Consider the following 21,213-nt stretch of genomic DNA (forward strand, 5'->3'; position numbering starts at 1 on the left):
AAGGCCTCTAACATACTGTACAAACTGAACCTCTGTCTACAAACCTTCTAAGATTATTTGACATCAAATGGGATAGGGTACCAGCCTACCCCTAAGTCTGAAGTAAAACTCTGATGCGATGGCTCATAGATTTGGCTGCATTCCGAATGAGGTGGAGTCCTACCGATCCTTCACTGAATGTTAACCTCGTCTATAATGAGGGTTTATCAAATTGATTACTTATACCTACAGGCATGAATGCAGCGTCCACAACAAAAGAATGTCAGTACGAACAATGTACCAAGTATGTAAGGCATGCAAATCGATATATAAAGGATATGAAAGAAACATGGAGTATATGACTCAACCTATAAGTCTGGATAACTCTGTATATCATTTAATACTTATAGCATCATGCATATGCATATGAATGTCATGTCGTGCATAGGTACATGGAGTCTTACCGATCCTTCGTTGAATGCCAATCTCGTCTATTATGAGGGCTCGTCAAACTGATTATCTATACCTGTAAGTCTGGATAGCTCTGTAAATCATGAAATATTTATAGTATCATGCATATACGTATGAATGTCATGTAATGCATAGGTCTGTACGTAAATAACATCATAAAGCCTCTGAGGGCATCCCATCATATCATCTCGACCACTGTGGGCAAATCATCAACGTATACCAGCTAATCAGGTGGTGGTGCGTATATAACGCCATAACCTTTTCCCATATCCCATATACATATATATATATATATATATATATATATATATATATATATATATATACGCGTATATAACGTCGTATGAGTCATAGGTAAATGCACATGTATAAATGATGCAATACATGACAAGTACATCAATTGAATTTCTTGGAACGTCATAAGACCATTATACCTCTGATTAATATCATGAAACAAACTTATACACTTACGTATCTCTGAGACCCATAAAATTCAGCATGTCAATTTGACTGCCAGATATTCGCAGCCATTAATTTTTTTGTTGATATATTAAATTATTCTATTCAGTTTTAAAGTGGAGGAGAAAAAACCTACCTTGATGTATGAAATTACTATAAAATCAATCCAAAAAGGTGACAATTTCTCTCTACCAAAAAACCCTAATACCCAAAATCGAGTTCTTCATCATGACTCCGATCAACAATTCGATGGCGGGTATCCAGCAAAGGGTTCAATTAGCACTCACCAACCCAGCAGCCGATGGTTTTCTTACCAAGACAAGTTACTTGGCGGCAGTGGAGGCTGCCACGAACGGAGGGGGGAAAGGATTGCGATTGGATCATAAGCCATATGAATTCAAAGATGGAAAGGCTAAGGTTATCTTCTCAAAGGAAGAAGACGAGCTATTAGCGGAGAAGTGTAGATTAATAATAGTGGGAACGTTTTCTCGAACACGCCCTCAAATTGACAAAATTAGGGATGAGTTCAAGAGAATTTTTCCACTGAAGAGTACAATAAAAATCGGGGCATATGATTGGAGGCATGTGTTCATTGATTTTGCAGAAGAAGATGATTTCAATCGATTATATGCAAAATCATCGATGTTGCTCTATGGAATGGTCATGCGAATTGAAAGATGGACTAGGAAATTCAAAGCGAATTTGGAATCGACCCTAGCCCCGGTGTGGGTTACCTTACCTGAATTGTCGTGGCACTACCATGCCTGGGCAGTGATGGAACAAATTTTGGAACCAATAGGTCCCTTGATTGCTCTGGACAAAGCCACTGTAGCGTGCACAAGGCCTACTAAGGCGAAGGTTCGTGTGGAGATTGACATGACCAAACCAAGGATTAAGGAATATCAAGTTGCACTAATAGATAACAATGGTGAATGTGATACCTTCAATCAAATCATAGAGTATGAAAGTGTCCCAGAATTCTGCTACTATTGTAGAAAGAAAGGACATTCAGACGAGCAATGCAGGAATCAACATAAGAAAGAAGAAGGAGTAGGCTCATCTGGGATGGTAAAGGAAAGACCAACAGAGAGACATACAAAAAATGGAGAAGGGGAATGGATATAGGTCAAGAAGAACAAAATAGCAAGAAAAGTCACACAAGACTCCAACAAAAAGCAGCTGAACTTACCAAGCAATACACAACACATTCAGAATACAAAGCAAGCAGAACCAAAAGCCTTACATAAGAACCAATGACTCAGGATGCTAGGCCAGAGGAAGATGAGATAGAGCAGTACCACATGGTGTTAGATAACACAAGAGATGAGAATAAAACAGATGAAATCGGTCAGAGCATAACAAAGCAGTCAAAGAGGAAGAAGACCAAGAAGGAAAAGAACAAAACTCTTAAAACAGGTGCAAAAAAGAGGTCTGCAAAGGCTAAAAAACATAAGGAGATTGCTCTGGAAGAGGAAAAGGAACACGACCTTATTGAAGGAACAAAAGTCCTCAATGTGACAAAAGATCAAGTAAGAAAAATAACCACAGGGAAGAGGAGGAAACATAGATCAAAGATCCCATCCCAAAGCCTACTTGAGTGGGATAAAGAAGACAATAATCTGGAAATCACACCTTTTCCAATACTAAACCTCAAACCAGTTGAGGTTAGAGGAGAACAAGGAGAGCATAAACTCAATACAGACATTCCCATTGAAATACACACACTCACACCAGGGAAGTCCCTAACGCAAATCTCTGGTGGCATAGGTGGATAGAGGGATCCAGGCAGAACAACTATGGAAGTTGACATAGACATGGTACCAAACACACAGGATCCAAACCAATCACAACAAAATGATGAAGATGATAAAGTCAAGTCAGATGACGAAAATATGAGAAGACCACACAAGGCATTAAATTTCGAAACTGGAGAAAATACAATGTCCAATGTCCAGAATAGAATATCTCAGTTTAACAATCTATCCCCCAGGGGAACACAGGGTCTTGGTGGACAAAGTCAGTGGGCATCACCAAACACAAACAAGCAGAACAAAAAGGGGTCAAAGACCTCCGCCCTAAATATTTCTCATGATTTATACATTGTCATAGAACATAAGGGGCATGAGGTCCCAACAAGCTTCAGAGAGGCTTAAAACACTTCAAAATCAATACAAACTTCCTCTTATAGCTTTACAAGAACCTATGGTCAGATCAGCAAAAATTGAAAGGTTTCGATTTCGGCTGGGAATGCACCATTGCTTTTACAACTGTAACAACAAAATTTGGTTATTCTGGACATCCGACATACAACTGGATATTCTGGAAGAGGCAGAACAATATGTCACGTGTAAAGTTACAGTGCCGTTGAACCCCGCCCCAATTCATATTACCATAGTATATGCAAAATGTACAAGAGAATAAAGGAGATAGTTACGGGATGACTTGAGAAACTGGGGACATAGAATCCAAGGCCCTTGGGTGTAATGGGAGACTTTAATGTAATACTAGAGGCAGAAGAGAAAAAAGGGGGCAGACCTTTTAGAATCGACAAAAGAGTAGATTTTATAAACTGCATAGAAGACTGTGGACTTCAAGACGTGGGATACTCAGGGAACATTTATACCTGGCGTGACAATAAAGGCTTCCCAAACACAATCTGAATGAGGCTGGATAGGATGCTCATAAACTCAGAATGGTTCGATATGTTTAATGAAACAACGGTCCAGCATCTAGCTAGAGTGAGCTCGGATCATGTGCCACTACTAATTACTCTAAAATCATCTGATAATTGGGGGTCTAAATACTTTAAATTCCTAGAATTCTGGACTAAGCATGAAAACTTCAAAAAAGTGGTCCAAGAAGTATGGGAGGAGCCAGTAGAGGGCAATGCCATGTGGAAACTTCATCAAAAACTCAAGAGGACATGCCAAAAACTAAGTAAGTGGTCCAGAGAAGTGTTTGGAGACATATACGAGGAACCAAATAGACTAGAGAAACATATTGTGGAGCTTGAAAAGGAGTTATATTTGGATCACTCGGCAGAAAAAAGAGCAGAATTGAATAAGCGCAAAGCAAACTACCTCCAGTTTCTCAAGCTTCATGAGGCAGTCCTTAGATAGAAGGCTAAGGCCAATTGGCTAAAAGATGGAGATATGAACATAGCTTACTTCCACAATACTATAAAGGGGAGAAGGAAAAGGCTGAATATTCAAAGAATACAGGATGACAATGGAAACTAGATAGAAGGGAGCCAGGAAATTGCAGATGCTGCTATAGAGCACTTCCAGAGAATTTTCAGTCACCATAGTGCGTCAGATAATTTCTCAGCTCTAGACAACATAATAGCTAGGATTACAGAGGATGATAATTTTATGCTCACAGTAGTGCCAGACCTAGAAGAAGTGAAACAAGTTGTATTCTCTATTAGCGCAGAGAGTGCCCTAGGTCCAGATGGCATTGGTGCCTTATTTTACCAAACATGCTGGCAAATAGTTCAAAATGATGTTTATGACTTTGTGGTGGCCTTCTTTGAAGGGGCTGCTATCCCTAGGTTCTTCTCGCACACATGCTTGGTGATGATACAAAAACCGTATTCCCACAACACCTAACAGACCTAAGACCAATCAGCTTGTGCAATGTGTCAAGCAAGATCTTGGCTAAGGTGTTAAATACAAGACTGTCCCAATTGTTGCCAAGAATTATATCGAGCAACCAATCAGGCTTTATCAGAGGTAGACTAATCTCTGAAAATATAATGCTGGCACAAGAGATGCTGAAAGGAATATGGAAACCAACTCAAGGCGGAAATGTGGTACTGAAACTTGATATGGCAAAGGCATACGATAGAGTTTCTTGGCCTTACCTGTGCAAACTAATGGAGAAATTGGGCTTCTCAGAGGTATGGATTGACATGATCCATAGACACATATCAAGCAACATGTATTCATTAATTCTAAACAGCCAAAGGCATGGTTTCTTCAAATCAGAGAATGGCTTGAGACAAGGCGACCCTATATCGCCATCATTATTTGTTCTAAGTGCCGAGTTGTTATCCAATATGTTGAACAACCTCTATGAGAATAGAAGATTCACAGGTTTCTGCATTCCGAGGCAAGGGCCGCAAGTCAATCATCTAGCCTTTGCGGACAACATGATACTATTTGTTAGCGGCAAAAAGAAGACAATGAGGCTAGTTATGAAGACTTTGACAAAATATGAAAAAATATCAGGTCAGCAGATTAATAAAAGCAAGAGTTGTTTCATGGTGGCTCCGGGAATACTCCCAGGCAGAATAAGAAGGATTTCCTCCATTACAGGAATGCAACACAAACAGTTCCCAGTCAAATACCTGGGATGCCCACTATTCATAGGGAGACAAAAGATAGCCTATGTCTCTGAGATGATCAACAAAGTAACTAGCAGAGTAAAAGGATGGCAAAACAAGTTTCTGTCACCTGGAGGTAAGGCTATACTCATTTGGCATGTCCTTCAAGTGATTCCCATTCACACACTCTCAGCAATGCACCCACCTAATGGGGTGCTGACACAAATTGAAAAGACACTAGCAAATTTCTTCTAGAGAGGAACGGATGGGAAAGATAGGCACCATTGGGTCGCATGGAAGACACTATGTCAACCATATTGCGAAGGCGGAGTTCAAATTAGAAGACTCCAAGACATTTGTTCGACGTTCACAGCAAAAACATGGTGGAATTTGCGAACTGGGAACTCTCTATGGAGAAGCTTCATGATTGCAAAATATTGCAAAAGAAGACACCCACTAGCCTTACGATGGCATGCAGGTCAGTCGCAGAGTTGGAAGGCAATGTGTGACATTAAGCTGGAAATAGAACAAAGCATGGTATGGATACCTGGGCAAGGGGAATATATCCTTTTGGTTCGATAATTGGACTAAACAAGGGCCCTTCTTTAGCCTCCTACCAGCTGGAGTCAACCCCAATGATGTCAAGCTCAATGAAGTACTGGTTGAAGGCGAATGGCAAATGGAAGAATTGGGGATAGAGGTCCCAATAGCTATAAGAAATATTTTGGAGGAACAACATACAATGCTCTACCCTGAAATTCAGGATAGAGTAGTAATAGCAATGGGAAGTTTTCTGTAGCCATAGCTTGGGATCTACTAAGGCAAAGAAAAGAAGTTGCTTTCATCGATTCAAAAATTTGGCACAAAAATACTCCATTCAAAATGGCCTTCGTGACATGGAGGGTGCTATACAATAAGATGCCCACAGATGAGAAAATAGCAAAACTTGGTTACACCATTCAACCAAGATGCTACTGTTGCACTCCAACCTCAACAACACTAGAAACCTCAGCACATCTATTTTGGGAGGGTACATATGCTCAAGATATCTGGAAAATATTTGCTGCCCCGTTTGGTCTACAAGTTGGAAACCAACAGTACAGCCATATACTTCTCCAATGGTGGAACCACAGATATATGAATCTGGTGACATCCTTCATGGCTAGGGTATTACCTGCAATCATAACATGGGAGTTGTGGAGATCCAGATGCGCCTCAAAGTATGGGGGAGAAGCACCACAGAGCAGGAGATCCGAAAAGCTTATAACCGCAAATCTAGTAGAGGTAGTCAGACAGAAGTTCGGAAAGCTACAACAACAGCTCTCGTGGGATCAGTTACAAAAACTCATTGATCAACCCATGGTGCATAGAACCAGTAAGTTGGTGAGATGGGTGAAACCACCACCAATGTCCTATAAGCTAAATAGTGATGGAAGCTGCCAAGAAGGGAATAGTGGAGCAGGATGAATTATAAGAGACGGGTTTGGAAATTTCGTCTTAGCATACTCATGCTTTCTGGGAAAGGGAACAAGCAACGAAGCAGAGGGTAAGGCCATGCTATTGGGGCTCAAGTTTTGCGTGGAAATGGGCTTGAGTAGAATTATTGAGGAGGCAGATTCAGCACTACTCGTAGCCTGCGTCAAGGAGGAAGGTGAAATACCTTGGAGAATAATGCAGACGGTAAGTCAAATCAAACAACTAATGAAAACCAAAGAAATTGTTCCAAGACACTGCTACCGAGAAGCAAACAGAGTAGCGGATAAACTAGCAACAATGAGCCATACACATAGAAGAAACATCATCTTCAATCAGTTTAGTGATCTACCAAGACAAGTGAGAGGACTATTGAAATTGGACAAATGGGAAGTCGCCTCCTTCAGAATCCGTCAACTCAAGGCAGTAGAGATAACATTTGAGCCACTATGAACCTAATAAAGGCCACACGGCTGATCTTTTAATTGTTAGTTAACAGTTTTTTGTTTAGAAGGTTGGATTTCAGCCTATCATTATTATGGGAAGGTTAGGTAAATGCCCTCCTTCAACCCATGTTCTTGCTTCACAAAAGGAAATAAAATACACAAACATTTCAATTAAAAAAAAATACTATATGCATCAGGTAGTTTCAGTAAACACCAACACTACAAGTATAGAAACCACCCAGAAGAGTCCAGTACTGCTCCTCACACCACCACCGTTAGGGCGGCTGGTTACCACGGTAATAGGCGGTGAGTCCGCCTCGACCGTGGATGGCGGTTCCACATAGGGTGGAGGAGGTGGTTGGTTGAGGTTCGGAGGAAGTCCTATACCATGTCCCACTTTGATCTCAAATGCCATGCCATTCAGGCATTGGGTGCCATCATCAGCGTCGGAGAAATAGTATTGTGGTCCCTCGATGGTCAATGGAACAGCGACTGTCATCGCTTCCCCAAACTCATTGCTGCCTCCTTGATACTGAAATGTGTCATCATCTGAAGCATCATCCATGCTGCAATTCCTATGTGGTCTCGCTGTATGTTTGAATAACTGTCTGATTGGTGTTTGTACTAAATACTAAACACATAAATTGATAATACATCAGAATAGCGTGAGATACAAAACCAACATATGATAAGACAGCAATTTGGTAATTAGTGCAAATAGCAATAAAAATCGGAGTTCCTTCCAGGGTCGCCGGCTGGAAAAATACAACAAAGAATGCAGAACAATTCATACAACTGGGAGACTCATGAATCATGAGTGAAACACAATCACATGTGGCATGTTGTGTATAATCTCAAGATCGAGAGATGTGAGGTTCATCATACTTATGATCACATGTAAACACACAAAGCAATCCCTTTAATAGGACTGACAGCTCAATTATCACATCTAACTTTTTCTACTGGAACTATCAGAAACTTATTAGCTACACCTCCCTTACATAATCAATTATATATTCAAATGAAACTTTTGGACTTGAAAGAATCAAGTTGAATTATTTTATATATTAGACAATAATAGACATGCAAATGATAAGAAAATTGAAAGCTACTTTACTCCTATTTCTAGATCATTGTTATCCGAGTGTAAGTGTAACTTTTTGCATCAAGATAACAGGACGCGGAATAGGAAGTAAGCTGTCCTCATAAGTGCCACCATATTAACGTTGGATTAGTTAACCTTATCCAACGATTGTTAATTAATCTCCCACTAAAATTCATTAATTACCAAATTATCCACATAATTAAGAATTATCACAAATTATTTAAAATACTACTATTAAAATATTATAATATTAATAAATCATGGTACCATATAAAATCAATACATACGTTGTTATTTCACTAAAATATCCATGTAAAAATACATATATTTTCTCAACTTATAATTTTTCTAATCTCATATAAAGAGTAAAAGATTCTCGTACGCTAAATTCTTAAAATGGTAAAAAGATAACCTTCTTTTCTTGTAAGAAAATAATTTTTATCTTCACAATAAAAAAAAATCTCCTTTATAAGCTTTCTCATATTATGAGTATAATTTAAAACATATTCGAAAGTAGTAATATTGATAACTATATAAAATCATATTTTTCAAACTTTTTTTTTTCTAGAGGCACATGCGCGCTTGTCACTTGAAGCTGCCGAGACCACGGGGCCGACCGTAGAGACGGGCGTTGGGAGGCTGGCCAGGACGCCACAGGGCGCGTCCAAGGGGTCATGGGGCATGGTTGAAAAGCCGCCCATGACATACCTTATGGGCTGGTCATCCAGGAATTGAAAGGATGATGGCTCTACTGGAGACCCATGATATGTTTAAATCATCAAGTCGTTCCAACACAGATTTACAACAAGAATCACCTCGATGTACCAGACATCATAATCACAAATCACCCTTATGACGTCATGTGAGCTTCACATATAAGACATTTTTTCCAAAATAACTTCACGTGCACAAGCCCCCTTATCTCGCTGCATGCACATTAATATGCACACCACCCTTGTGTGGCCGCATGCGTATTTCATTCACAACACAACAATCAATCACATCACACGTGCACATATGCCACCACATCGCCCAAACAACAATACTAAAGCCACAATAATACATAGCCCACGGCTCAACAACAATACGAACAAGAATCTCAACAATATCACAAGGGTGTAGTGTACAATAATAAGAGTGCTTCAAATAACAAACAATTTCCAATTCAAGGCATATTGGAGATCGTTGCACCTGTGTGTGAAATTCCAGCATATTATGTTGCAACTCCAGATCATCATCATGCTAGCTAAGCATCTGATCAACAACATGCGTGAACATCTTAAATTATAGCCAGTTTTGCTTTCGACGGTTAATTAGTTGTTGTTTGTTTTTCTTGTAAGAATCTCATTTATGGTCATTTCATCAGAAAATACATACAGTCTTAGGACATATATTACTTTTTGCTCAATTGAAATTAAAATGTATCTTCGTACTTTGATATGTTGCAAAGTTTTTTCCTCGCAAAATGAATGTTTGAATTATTCAAAACTTCTCTGTTTCCTTATATTGATAATATAGCTTAATTGCAAGTTTTCTTTGAATTTGGGATTCTCAAGCCTACTCATGGATTTAAGTTTGAAAGATTGGGAAGTTGACATATAGAAGGTGAGATTTCACCAGAAAGATTGAAACTTTGGAGGTTAATAGTAGAGATGAAAGATGTACAAGTGATACCAGTCCTACTAAAGCTCTAAGAAGAAATAGAAGAAGATGTATAACATTTGGTACGTATTGACCTTGATTGTTAACATTTGGTATGTATAACAGTAGCTTGTTGTGCAGAGGAAGCATCTACAGGTGAACGTACACTGGGCCTTAACATGTCAGGATCAAGTCACAAATCTGGGTTCAAATGCTAAAGTCGTGTGATGACGTTCATTGTAATATTTTGTTCCATAGCATCCTTTTGTTCGTTTAACTTTTCATGCATTCTTTATTGCATCTTCTCTTCCATTTCCTCTATTTTCTGATGCATCCTCTCATCAGCATCTAAAGAAGATCCAAGATTCCCTTTTTGCCCTTTTAACAAAGTCCTTGTCCATACAATCTCACGCGACCTAGATGTTCATGTCCCATGACTGAAGCAAAAGCGTCAACTGAATGACTGTCATCTTCACTTTCCTGAGTTGATTGTATTCTCTCCATTTCAGCCTACAAACCAAATACGAGAGAAAAAAGTTTTAAGTAACTAAAATTGAATCAATAATTAATAACAAATAATAATCACGACAAACTTTCAATTAGAAATCTCGTACAATTTTACTAATCGTATTGTCATATGAGCTTTTGTATACTCGGCCAAGTTTTGTTTTTCTTGTAGCCACAAAGATGTCCTTACTTGACAGAGTATCTGAAGTATCAGAGACTTCCTTCTTTTTTTCCTAGTTACATGAAAACAGGTATAAGAATCTTTCCATATAAAGTTAGCAAGTTCATAATTTAAAAAAAATAAGAAAGATAAAACATCAAACCTCGTGAATTAGAGCAAAAGGTGTTCTGCCATCAGTGTGTGGACACTTCAACTTACTTCGATTCTCTGTATTGGTTTCGGACATTTTCTGCAAATAAACGAGTCAACCAATAGCAACCAACAGTTATGCCTATTACCCACATCAAGACCCAAGACTACACTCATAGTATTAAAGCTTGCTTGATTAAGAGGTCGAACAATGCAGCCATCTAAAACTGTTGACTTAAACTCAGTCATTCTTTACATGACAAGAGGGATTATTAAGACAGTTATTGACATTTTGGCATCAGTTATTCATCATTTACTGTTGTAATCTCTGTTCCATTTGCTGTATCAACTACATTTGCTATCTGATTTGCAGACACAAGGAGCAAAGGAAACCAAAAAAAAATTCTCCTTTTTTTTCTTCAGAATTGTTTACTAATCTAACTACATCGTGTGTAGTACCTATTCTAGAATCAAAGGAAACCAAAAAAAATTCTCCTTTTTTTTCTTCAGAATTGTTTACTAATCTAACTACATAGTGTGTAGTACCTATTCTAGAATCAAAAAGCAAAATAAAAGTATAATATCAAAATATAAAAAGTTGAAGAGTTTGTCTGTTATTGCTTTTTAGTTGATGAATTTTCAAAGTTGATAATTTAAGTAACAAATACTCCTATACTAACAGAATGTTGATTGACAATCTTCAATGTTAAAGTCAAACAAAATCTAAATCTGAGCCCTTTTCTTTCTTCAATTATTTCATTAATATTTGAATTGACTGATTCAAATGGCAACAGTAAAGACTGAAGCATGAATTCAGTGTCTAACACTAAGCAAAAGACGTTATTAATATTATACGACTAGCTATCTGTGTTACAAAATATTTTACTGAATTTATAAACTATCGAGAGCAATGTTAAAATTATCACGAAGTAACAAGTACTTATAAAATTTTCTAACTTGGTTCTATAACCTCTATATTAGAAATCTTAATAGAAAAAAGGTGTTAATACATTAAAATCTGATATATGGTAGATTATACTGTGTCTCAAGTTATATTGCCTATGCTCCTTTTGTTAGTTTTTTACACTTGAAGAAAACAAAGAAAATGTGGTTTGTGCCATCTAAAACTGCTGACTTAAATGCTAAGGGATTCCTGTATGAAGGGTTCGAGCATAATCTTCACTACTGAGCTAACTATATATTAATCAAAAGCCAATTATTGCACAATCCTCACTTTTTATTAGCATCACAAACTGAAAAAGAACTAGCTATAGTAGCGCCCTTGAACCTCTTCATAAAGAAATTAGCAGAATACTGAGACATTGATCTAATTCACTCATCTCTAAGCTATGAACAAAAGTCAGCAACCAAATAGAAATATGGACCAAAGAAACAAGACCAATCGAAAACCAATTAGAGCATCTATTCACCACATTTTACTCAATTAAGTAATTTGCAAGAACAATTATCAAACAGGCTGCAATGAGCCACTGATACATGCAAAGATGAACACATATTAAAACTTGAAGAAGAACAATATCCTATGCTTAGTATATACATTACAGTTTCACAACCAAAACTGTAATGTTCGGTACTATTTTACTTATAATTCTTTTGACTCGGGCACCAAAAAATAATTATGTTAAAACAAGACAAGAGATTCTGGATGTAATTACCTTGTGTGAATCGGAGTTCCAATATTTAAGAAGATACTTAAAGTGAGATTCCGGAACATCTACTGGCCTATCATCATTCTCATAGGCTGTGAAGTGGGTTGCCTTCAATTGACTCTTATACTTTCTCCAAGCACTACAAACTGATTCAAAAACCCATTGTTTCGCCTCGTCGGGAATGTCATATTTTTCCTACAAATTTAGTGCAATTGGGTAAGTGTAAGAAATAAGAAATATCATCCATGTTTATTGGACATTGGAAACTTCATACCTTGATATATTTCCACATATCATCTTTTGCGTCTAGTTTCCTCCAATTAAATACATTAAGACGACAAAAAGTCCCACTCCTTACCAATGTGCCGAGGAAGCTACCCAACTCTTTTACAACCTCTTTAGTAGGATCAACGGGTTGATTATACTCATTTAGAATGATTATTTTACGCTCCTTTCTACCATGAACACTTGACATTTGAGTACGACCTCTTTTTCTTTTTGGCGAGGAGGGGCCTGCAATAGTACAAAACAAAGATAATCATTAATCACTATTTTTAGTTAAGTTTATGATTACAATTTATATATATTTGCCTTGTTCCTCAATTTGTTCAGCTGCTTCATGAGTGGTAGAATCATCAGATCGTTCATGTACTCCCTGTGATGCAGAATTTTTACTGAAGAAACCTGAAAATAGACTTAGGAAACATTACAATCAAGCTCCTTGTGCGTAATCAGATTTAACAAGCTATAGTTATTGATCTAGCACACAAGTGTTAGTTATGCAGTAACCTGGTATTAAAGGCTAGAGTACTATTTATAATTCATCACAAATGTTGAAACATATCATTTCTTGAGCTTTTACCTTCTGAGTCAATAAGTGAATTCCTCTGGGAGATGCTGACTCTTTATAAAGAAATAACACATGCATACTACAACTGGACATATGTTTTTTTTATTCCAAATTTTGTTCAATTTAGTTAACTTTTTCAATGAGTAGCCAAATCATTAAGAAGGTAAATCAGTTAGCAAGAAAGCTTAAAGCATGGTAATATCTCACTTGACTTCTTCATTTGCGTCATATTTATGGTTCAATTACTGGCGTTCACTTCTCGGATAAAGTGTAAGTGATTCAACTAATATTTGCCTTTGGTTTATATTTCTGGTTGACTGTTCTTGTAGGCTTGTGCTATATACAACTGGTAGCCAATGTTATCAGTTTTGTCAAAGAAGTGTGAGCTACATACCGTGGTCTTATTTCTGCTTTTTGTAAGCAGAGTTAGCTCTAATTGTTGCTAACTAAGAAGCTTACTTGGTTTTGACAGCTCTTATGTATGTTCAAGTTCCCATGTCGTGCTTATTCTTTGGTGGTGGGTCCACACAGTTTCTAATAAGTCGAGATGGCGGGGGTAAGATACTTTAAAATGTGCAAAAGCTTCTTGAATCTCCTCTATTAGATTTTCTTACACACTGCTATGGGAATTGTATTTTTTACCTATGGAAACTGAGAATAAACTAAGCCTTTTTTGAAGTTGAATAAAGAGGAATTCAAAGTTATAAATAATTGATAACAGTAATATGTCCTATTACTGTTATCTTCTAGTCACTTTGGGGAAATGGTTTTCACATACATAGAGACGAAAATTGAAAGAAAGGAACAAACAATATAATCATTACTAATATACTCATGATAGCATTGCTCCTGTCAAACACTGCACCTAAAGTACACTGAACCTAAAGTAAGTGCTAAGGTTGGGTTTCAATGAAGCATATTAGTTGTGAACTTCAAATGACAAACAATACAACGAAACCAAATAAGGGTAGGTCCCAGACAAGATAAAAGGCAAAAAATATCACAAGTTTCCATTGTCAGTTGAGATAAAAATCATCAAGATCCAAACTTTATAAAAATTTGTAACTCTACTAAGACAAGTTATATCTTCCACATAAATGAAATTACCATAAAGATACAACTAAAAGATAAGGTAATAAACTGCACACCACAATTGCCTTTTTGACTGTAGTAACAACTCTTTTCTTTCTCCAATTCAAAGACAAGGAATATCAACAATACCAATATCACTTAAAACACTAGCAGAAGACGACACATTAAACCTAAAATTGAAGAATTCACTGTTAAATTAATTTTGGAATTTGGGGATTTGGGGAAGGTCAGCAACTGTCCTTGAAATGAATCTATAAGGAGTTGAAAGACACTAGAAGTAGAAAGATCTTAGGTTTCTAGATTTGGATTTTAGGAGTGAAAGAGAGGACTTTGGAGGAATGAATCTTTGAGAGGCTAAAAGAAAGAGATTTGGTTTTACTGGATGTATCGAATAGTAGTACTGTTCTTTGGGCTTTGGATGTATCGAAGAGTATACTGAAGGTGGGCGGGTTTAATTACTGGGAAAAGGGGAAAAGGGATTTAACTTTATATTTACATTATTAAAATTAACTAAAAATATAAAAAAATAAGGTTGATTTGGCGGGTTTAGAAAATTTCAGGCGGTAAAATGAGGAGGGAATGAAAACCATTCCAATTAAAAAATATTTCTCCCCAACCGTTCCTATAAATATGTATAGTGGAACGGTTTATAGATCCGTTGCGGAAAAATCTTCTATGGCAACGGTTCTGTTACAACTGCAACGGTTTGATAGTTAAAGTGCACTGATACCACCCAAATGCTATTGTAACGGTTAAAACCGTTACTATATCCGATATATGGCAACGGTTTGTGAACCGTTGCCAAAAAACGTAGTCGTAGGCCCATTTTTTAGTAGTGCCCCGAGTTTATTTCTGCTATTTTGATTTGCCGGGACGTTCGATTTTGAGTTTCGAAGAGTTTTGGGACACTCAGTTCCTGAATGAGAGCTTAAGTGTTGGAAAGTTGATTGTAGTCAAAACAATGTGAAGACGGCCTCGGAATGAAAATCTGATGGTTTTGTTAGCTCCATTGGGTGATTTCGGGCTTAGGGGCGTGTTCGGATTGTGTTTTGGAGGTTCGTAGCTAATTTAGGCTTGAAATGCCGAAAGTTAAATTTTTTGAAGTTTCCGGTTCGATAGTGGGATTTTGATCCGAGGGCCGGAATGGAATTCCGGAAGTTGGAGTAGATCCGTACTGTTTAATGTGACGTGTGTGCAAAATTTCAGGTCATTCGGACGAGGTTTGATAGACTTTTTGATCGAAAGTGTATTTGTAGAGTTTTTGGAATTCTTAGGCTTGAATCCGATGAAAAATAGGTGTTTTGATGTTGTTTTGAGCGTTCCGAAGGTTAGAACAAGTTTGAATGAAGTTATGGGATATGTTGGTAGGTTTGGTTGAGGTCCCGGAGGCCTCGGGATAATTTCGGATGGTTGACGGAAAGATTTTTGGAGTTGGAGTTGCGGCTTCAGCTATTCTTCTGTCATAACCGCACCTGCGAGTGTGAGACCGCAGGTGCGGAGCCACAGAAGCAGCGGATCAACCGCAGAAGCGGAATTGGGGAAGATCAGCAGAGACCGCAAAAGCGGTAGAGTTTCCGCATGAGCGTTACCGCATTTGTGGAAGGGGAGTCGTAGATGCGGAAGATATGTTTAAGTGAGAAGTCACAGGTGCGACAAGTGTTCCACAAAAGTGGGACCGCAGATGCAGTAACAGCTGGGCAGAAATATCAACTTTTGAGGGTTTAGTTTCAAAAGTTGGAAATTCGATTTAGGGCTTGGGAGAGGGAGATTTTGGGAAGAGATCAGTGGGTAACAATGCTTTAACCTTTTCTAGTTATATTCTATCAATCTATAGTTAGTTTCATCATTTAATTTCGGATTGGAGATGAAAATTGGGGAAAAGTTGGAAGAAAGTTCTTAGACTTAGAATTCAACTTTTGATTGGGAATTTGACCTTGGATTTGGATAATTTTGGTATGCATGAACTCATGAGAGCGTGAGGATTCTAAAAATATAAATTTTACCCAATTCCGAGATGTGGGCCCGAGGGGCATTTTGGTCATTTTTATCTAATTTTGCGTATTAGCTTAGAATTTCTTTGTAGAATCAGTTAATTGAAGTGTTATTAATATTATGCAATTGAATTGAATAGATTTGGGCCATTTGGAGTCGAGTACTCGTGGCAAGAGCGTGGTTTCGGATTTATTTTGAGCCGGTTCGAGCTAAGTGGCTTGCCTAACCTTGTGGGCGGGGACCTTTCCCCTTAGGATTTGGCATATTTGGTAATTGAAATGCCTTGTACGTGAGGTGACGAGTGCGTACTTGTGCTAATTGTTGGAAATTCGGTTTTCATTAAGTAATTACTAGTATGTTTCCTTTCCTATTTTTATTATTCGTACTATTAAGCATGTTGTTAGCTTAGGAAAGTATGTCTAAGTGATTTAATTGCGTTATTTGCTCAAACTGCCTTATATGAATTCTATGCAGCATGCTAGGCTAAAATTACTTGTTGCCTTAATATGAAATTTGCCATTTCTGAATATTTTTCTGTTGCTGTTGTGTATTTACATTGAGACTACGGATGTGGGATTCCGGTAGATCCCCCTTGTCTGTTTATTTGGGACTATGGATGTGGGATTCCGGTAGATCCTTCTACACAGTTATATGGAACTACGGAACTGCACCCGGTAGATTTCCCCAGTACTGGGTATTTATATTTGGGACTACAGATTAGCATTCTAGTAGATCCCCGCGCACTGATAGTTGGACTACGGGATGAGATCTCGGGAGATCCTTCGGATATATATGATGGACTATGGGATAGTATCCTGGGAGATCCACTGGATAGATGTAATTGGGACTATAGGACGGTATCCTGGAAGGTACCCCGGTTGTTATCTCTGTGTTGAGTTGTATTTTCTTTCCGTGATTATTTTACCTTTGTTCTAGTTGTTGTTTCTCTTTCTACTCTATGTTACTTCTTACTGTTGCACTTAGTTATATTGTATTGTTCTACACTGTTATACTTTGTATTTTATTTAACCTCAGTAGGACCATGACCATCCTCGTCAAAATCCGATCGAGGTTAGACTTGGCACTTATTGAGTACCGCTGTGGTGTACTCATGTCCCTTCTGCGCATATTTTTTATGTGCAGATCCAGGTACTGCGACTTAGTCCTATAGCCCTTGAGGCGAGGCAACTTCTCCAGCAACTTTGAGGTATATCTGCTACGTCCACAGACCGAGGAGTCCCTTTCTATGCTAGCATTTAAACATTTGCCCTTCTGTATCTTTTCCTTGTTAGATATTCTGGAGTTAGAGTACTGTGTAGTGATCCTTAGCTTGTGATTCATGGGTTTCCGAGTCTTGAAGTATGTATTGGTTTCTGAGAGTTAAATATTGTGTATGCCGAGCGGCACTTTTAAACATTGTCTTATTACTGTAATTTTGTTTTAAATTATTTTACTTCCGTAATTTAGGCTTACCTATTCGTAAGGACTAGGTGTTGTCACGATGGTTCATGGAGAGCGAACCGGGGTCGTGACAAGTTGGTATTAGAGCTCTAGGTTCATAGGAGTCATGGATCACAAGCCGGTTTATTAGAGTCTCGCTGATCAATACAGAGACGTCTGTACTTATCTACGAGAGGCTATGTAACTATTAGGAAAATTTCACTTCAATTGATTTCCTTGTCGTGTGATATTTTGATATCACAATTCTAAACTTCTGTCTTTTATTCTCTCACAGATGGTGAGGACATGTGCTACCCGAGATGATCAGGCACTCGCGCCCCCGACTGCAGCCGTCAGAGGCTGGGGTCGGGGTAGAGGCCGAGGACGCGCATGTGGTGCATCCAATGCACCTGCGCGAGCTACCGCCGAGGTACCACCATCAGTTCCAACCGGAGTCCAGGCACCTGACACGCCTACTGCTATTACTACTTCAGCTCTTCAGGAGACTCTGACACAGTGAATGTGCATGTACACCACTCCATCTCATGCAAGGTTGTTTCCCCTTGTTGCAGCTACATCTCAGGACGGGGGAGGAGCACAGACTCCCACCGCCCGCACTCCTGAGCAGCGAGTGTATGTTGAGTAGGTCCCTAAGATTATTCCTGTATAGCTTGCAGTCCTAGATCATCCCGAGGAAAGGGCAGCGACTTCCGAGGAGGAGCAGCTGAGGCTTGAGAGGTTCAAGAGGTGCAAGCCTCTTATATTCAGTGGTCTAGCATTGGAGGATGCTCTAGGATTTCTAGATGAGAGTTACCACATTCTCCGTACCATGGGTATATCAGGATCGAGCGGGGTTTCCTTCACTACGTTCCAGCTTCGAGGAACCGCCTATGAGTAGTGGCTCACCTATGAGTTAGACAGTCCAGATGAGGCTGCTTCGCTGACTTGGACTTAGTTTTCGAATCTGTTCCTGAGAGAGTATGTTCCTCAGAGCCTCAGGGACGCATGGTGCGCAGAGTTTGAGCATTTGCGCCAGGGTACTATGACTGTCTCAAAGTATGTTGTCTGTTACACCAATTTGGTTAGGCATGCACCAGCCTTGGTTTCTATTGTTCGCGAGAGGGTTCACTAGTTTATTGAGGGACTTATTCCCAACATCAGGTCTAGCATAGCTCATGAGTTGGAGATGGATATTTCTTATTAGTAGGTGGTGAACATTGCTAGGAGGATTGAGGGTATGCATGCTAGGGAGAGAGAGGAGAGGGAGGCCAAGAGGTCTCAAGAGTCAGGCCATTTCTTTGGTGCCCATGCCCCAGTAACAGGTCGTCATGGTAGGGGTTATATGAGTTGCCCTATTTATTCAGCTCTTCCAGCAGCCAGTGGTATTCCAGCTCCTCCTAGACCTCAGGAGCCTTATTATACACCTTTGGTATCTAGTGTGCCTTCTGTGCGGGGTGCTTTCGGAGGTCAGTCCAGCAGACCTGGCCCGAGCTAATCACAGCCACCACGTCCTTTTAGAGCTTGTTTTGAGTGTGGTGACACACGTCATATAGTGAGGGATTGCCCCAGACTTGGGAGGGGTTCACCTCCACAAACTTCTCAGCCACAGCGTTCCCCGTAGTGTTCTCAGGTTATGGTTATAGCTCCAGTTGCTACCCCCACCTGCTCAGCCAGCTAGAGGTGGATGTCGGGGAGGTAGAGGTTCCCCTAGAGGGAGAGGCCAGGCCAGATACTATGCCCTTTCTGCCCGTACCGAGGTTGTTGCCTCCTATTCTGTCATCATAGGTATTATACTAGTTTGTCACAGAGATGCATCGGTTTTATTCGATCCAGACTCCACTTATTCTTATGTGTCTTCTTATTTTGCTTCGCATTTGGGTGTATCTCGGGATTCTTTGAGTTTCCCTGTTTATGTTTCTACTCCTATGGGAGATTCTCTTATTGTGGACCACATCTATCGGTCGTGTTTGTTTGCTCTTAGTGGTTTTGAGACCAGAGCCGATTTATTATTGCTCAGCATGATAGATTTTGACATTATCTTGGGTATGGACTGCTTGTCGCCCCATTATGCTATTCTTGATTGTCATGCCAAAACCATGACGCTGGCTATGCTAGGTGTACTGCATGTTGAGTGGAGTGGTACTTTAGATCACACTCCCAGTAGAGTTAATTCTTTTCTTAAAGCTCAGCGTATGGTTGAGAAGGGGTGTGATGCGTATTTAGCTTATGTGAGAGATGTCAGTATTGATACCCCTTCAGTTGATTCAGTTCCAGTAGTACGGGATTTTTCCGATGTGTTTCCAGCTGATCTTCTAGGCATGCTGCCTGATAGAGATATTGATTTTGGCATTGATTTGTTGTCGGGCACTCAGCCCATTTCTATTCATCCATATCATATGGCTCCTCCTGAGTTGAAGGAATTGACAATTATAGGAATTGCTTGATAAGGGTTTTATTCAGATCAGTGTATCACCTTGGGGTGCTCCTGTCTTGTTTGTGAAGAAAAAGGATGGTTCTATGCGTATGTGTATTGATTATCGCCAGTTGAACAAGGTTACAGTGAAGAACCGTTATCCTTTGCCTCGTATTGATGATCTGTTTGACCAGTTTTAGGGCGCATAAGTGTTTTCTAAGATCGATTTTGCGCTCAGGTTACCATCAGCTGAAGATTCGGGAGCCAGATATCCCGAAAACTGCTTTTAAAACTCGGTATGGCCATTACGAGTTCCTTGTTATGTCATTTGGGCTGACCAATGCCCCAGCAGCCTTTATGTATTTGATGCATAGTGTGTTTCGACCGTATCTCGACTTGTTCGTCATTGTCTTTATTGATAATATTCTAGTGTATTTCTAAAGTCGGGAAGATCATGAGTAGCACCTGAGGACTGTGCTTCAGACTTTGAGAGAAAAGAAGTTATATGCTAATTCTCAAAATGTGAGTTTTGGTTAGATTCAGTGGCATTCTTAGGCCACGTGGTATCGAGTGAGGGTATTTAGGTGGATCTGAAAAAAGATAGAGGTCGTGTAGAGTTGGCCCAGACCATCCTCAGCTACCGAGATTCGCAGTTTCCTTGGCTTGGCGGGCTACTACCGTCGTTTTGTGGAGGGATTTTCATCGATTGCAACCCCTATGACCAGGTTGACCTAGATGGATGCTCCGTTCCAGTGGACGGAGGAGTGTGTGGCGAGCTTTCAGAAGCTCAAGATAGCTTTGACCACAGCCCCAATTTTGATACTACCTACAGGTTCGGGGTCTTATACGGTCTATTGTGATGCCTCGAGGATTGTCCTTAGAGCGGTTTTGATACAGGATGGTAGAGTGATTGCCTACGTGTCCAGATAGTTGAAGATACTTGATAAGAATTACCATGTCCACGACCTTGAGTTAGCTGCCATTGTTCATGCTGTGAAGATTTGGCGCCATTATTTATACGGGGTTCCCTGTGAGATTTAT

General features: G+C 39.3%; 3 protein-coding genes across 6 annotated transcripts; 1 reads left to right on the forward strand and 2 right to left on the reverse strand.

The window, feature by feature from the left end:
- Positions 1-6,115: 6,115 nt before the first annotated feature.
- LOC142163095 (uncharacterized) lies at positions 6,116-6,700 on the forward strand. Its single transcript, XM_075220349.1, has one exon. It carries the CDS (start codon positions 6,116-6,118, stop codon positions 6,698-6,700), a length of 585 nt encoding a protein of 194 aa, XP_075076450.1.
- Positions 6,701-7,345: 645 nt separating this feature from the next.
- On the reverse strand, positions 7,346-7,717 carry LOC142163096 (uncharacterized). Its single transcript, XM_075220350.1, has one exon. The coding sequence runs from the start codon at positions 7,715-7,717 to the stop codon at positions 7,346-7,348; it is 372 nt and encodes a 123-aa protein (XP_075076451.1).
- Positions 7,718-9,868: 2,151 nt separating this feature from the next.
- On the reverse strand, positions 9,869-14,953 carry LOC107781307 (uncharacterized). Of its 4 annotated transcripts, none has more exons than XM_075219263.1 (7): positions 13,248-14,953; positions 12,977-13,069; positions 12,660-12,898; positions 12,392-12,580; positions 10,729-10,815; positions 10,513-10,638; positions 9,869-10,408 (listed from the first exon to the last, which is right to left on the reverse strand). In XM_075219263.1, the coding sequence occupies exons 3-7, from the start codon at positions 12,858-12,860 to the stop codon at positions 10,280-10,282; spliced, it is 732 nt and encodes a 243-aa protein (XP_075075364.1). In that variant the 5' UTR covers positions 12,861-12,898; positions 12,977-13,069; positions 13,248-14,953; the 3' UTR covers positions 9,869-10,279. The 4 variants fall into 4 exon arrangements, with proteins under 4 accessions (XP_075075364.1, XP_075075365.1, XP_075075363.1 ...); XM_075219264.1 differs by having other exon boundaries at positions 12,977-13,080; positions 14,384-14,752; XM_075219262.1 differs by having other exon boundaries at positions 14,384-14,521.
- Between the last annotated feature and the right edge of the window lie 6,260 nt (positions 14,954-21,213).

Source organism: Nicotiana tabacum, chromosome 8 (assembly GCF_000715075.1).
Source record: "Nicotiana tabacum cultivar K326 chromosome 8, ASM71507v2, whole genome shotgun sequence".
Classification (NCBI taxonomy): domain Eukaryota; kingdom Viridiplantae; phylum Streptophyta; class Magnoliopsida; order Solanales; family Solanaceae; genus Nicotiana; species Nicotiana tabacum.

Excerpts from the sequence above, each read along its gene's own strand:
- LOC142163095 (XM_075220349.1), top strand. The coding sequence starts at position 6,116 with ATGGCCTTCGTGACATGGAGGGTGCTATACAATAAGATGCCCACAGAT.
- LOC142163096 (XM_075220350.1), bottom strand. The coding sequence starts at position 7,717 with ATGGATGATGCTTCAGATGATGACACATTTCAGTATCAAGGAGGCAGC.
- LOC107781307 (XM_075219263.1), bottom strand. The coding sequence starts at position 12,860 with ATGTCAAGTGTTCATGGTAGAAAGGAGCGTAAAATAATCATTCTAAAT. Across the intron at positions 12,581-12,659 it reads ATATGTGGAAATATATCAAG|GAAAAATATGACATTCCCGA; the intron begins GTATGAAGTTTC and ends CTAAATTTGTAG. Across the intron at positions 10,639-10,728 it reads CTTTTGCTCTAATTCACGAG|GAAAAAAAGAAGGAAGTCTC; the intron begins GTTTGATGTTTT and ends TCATGTAACTAG.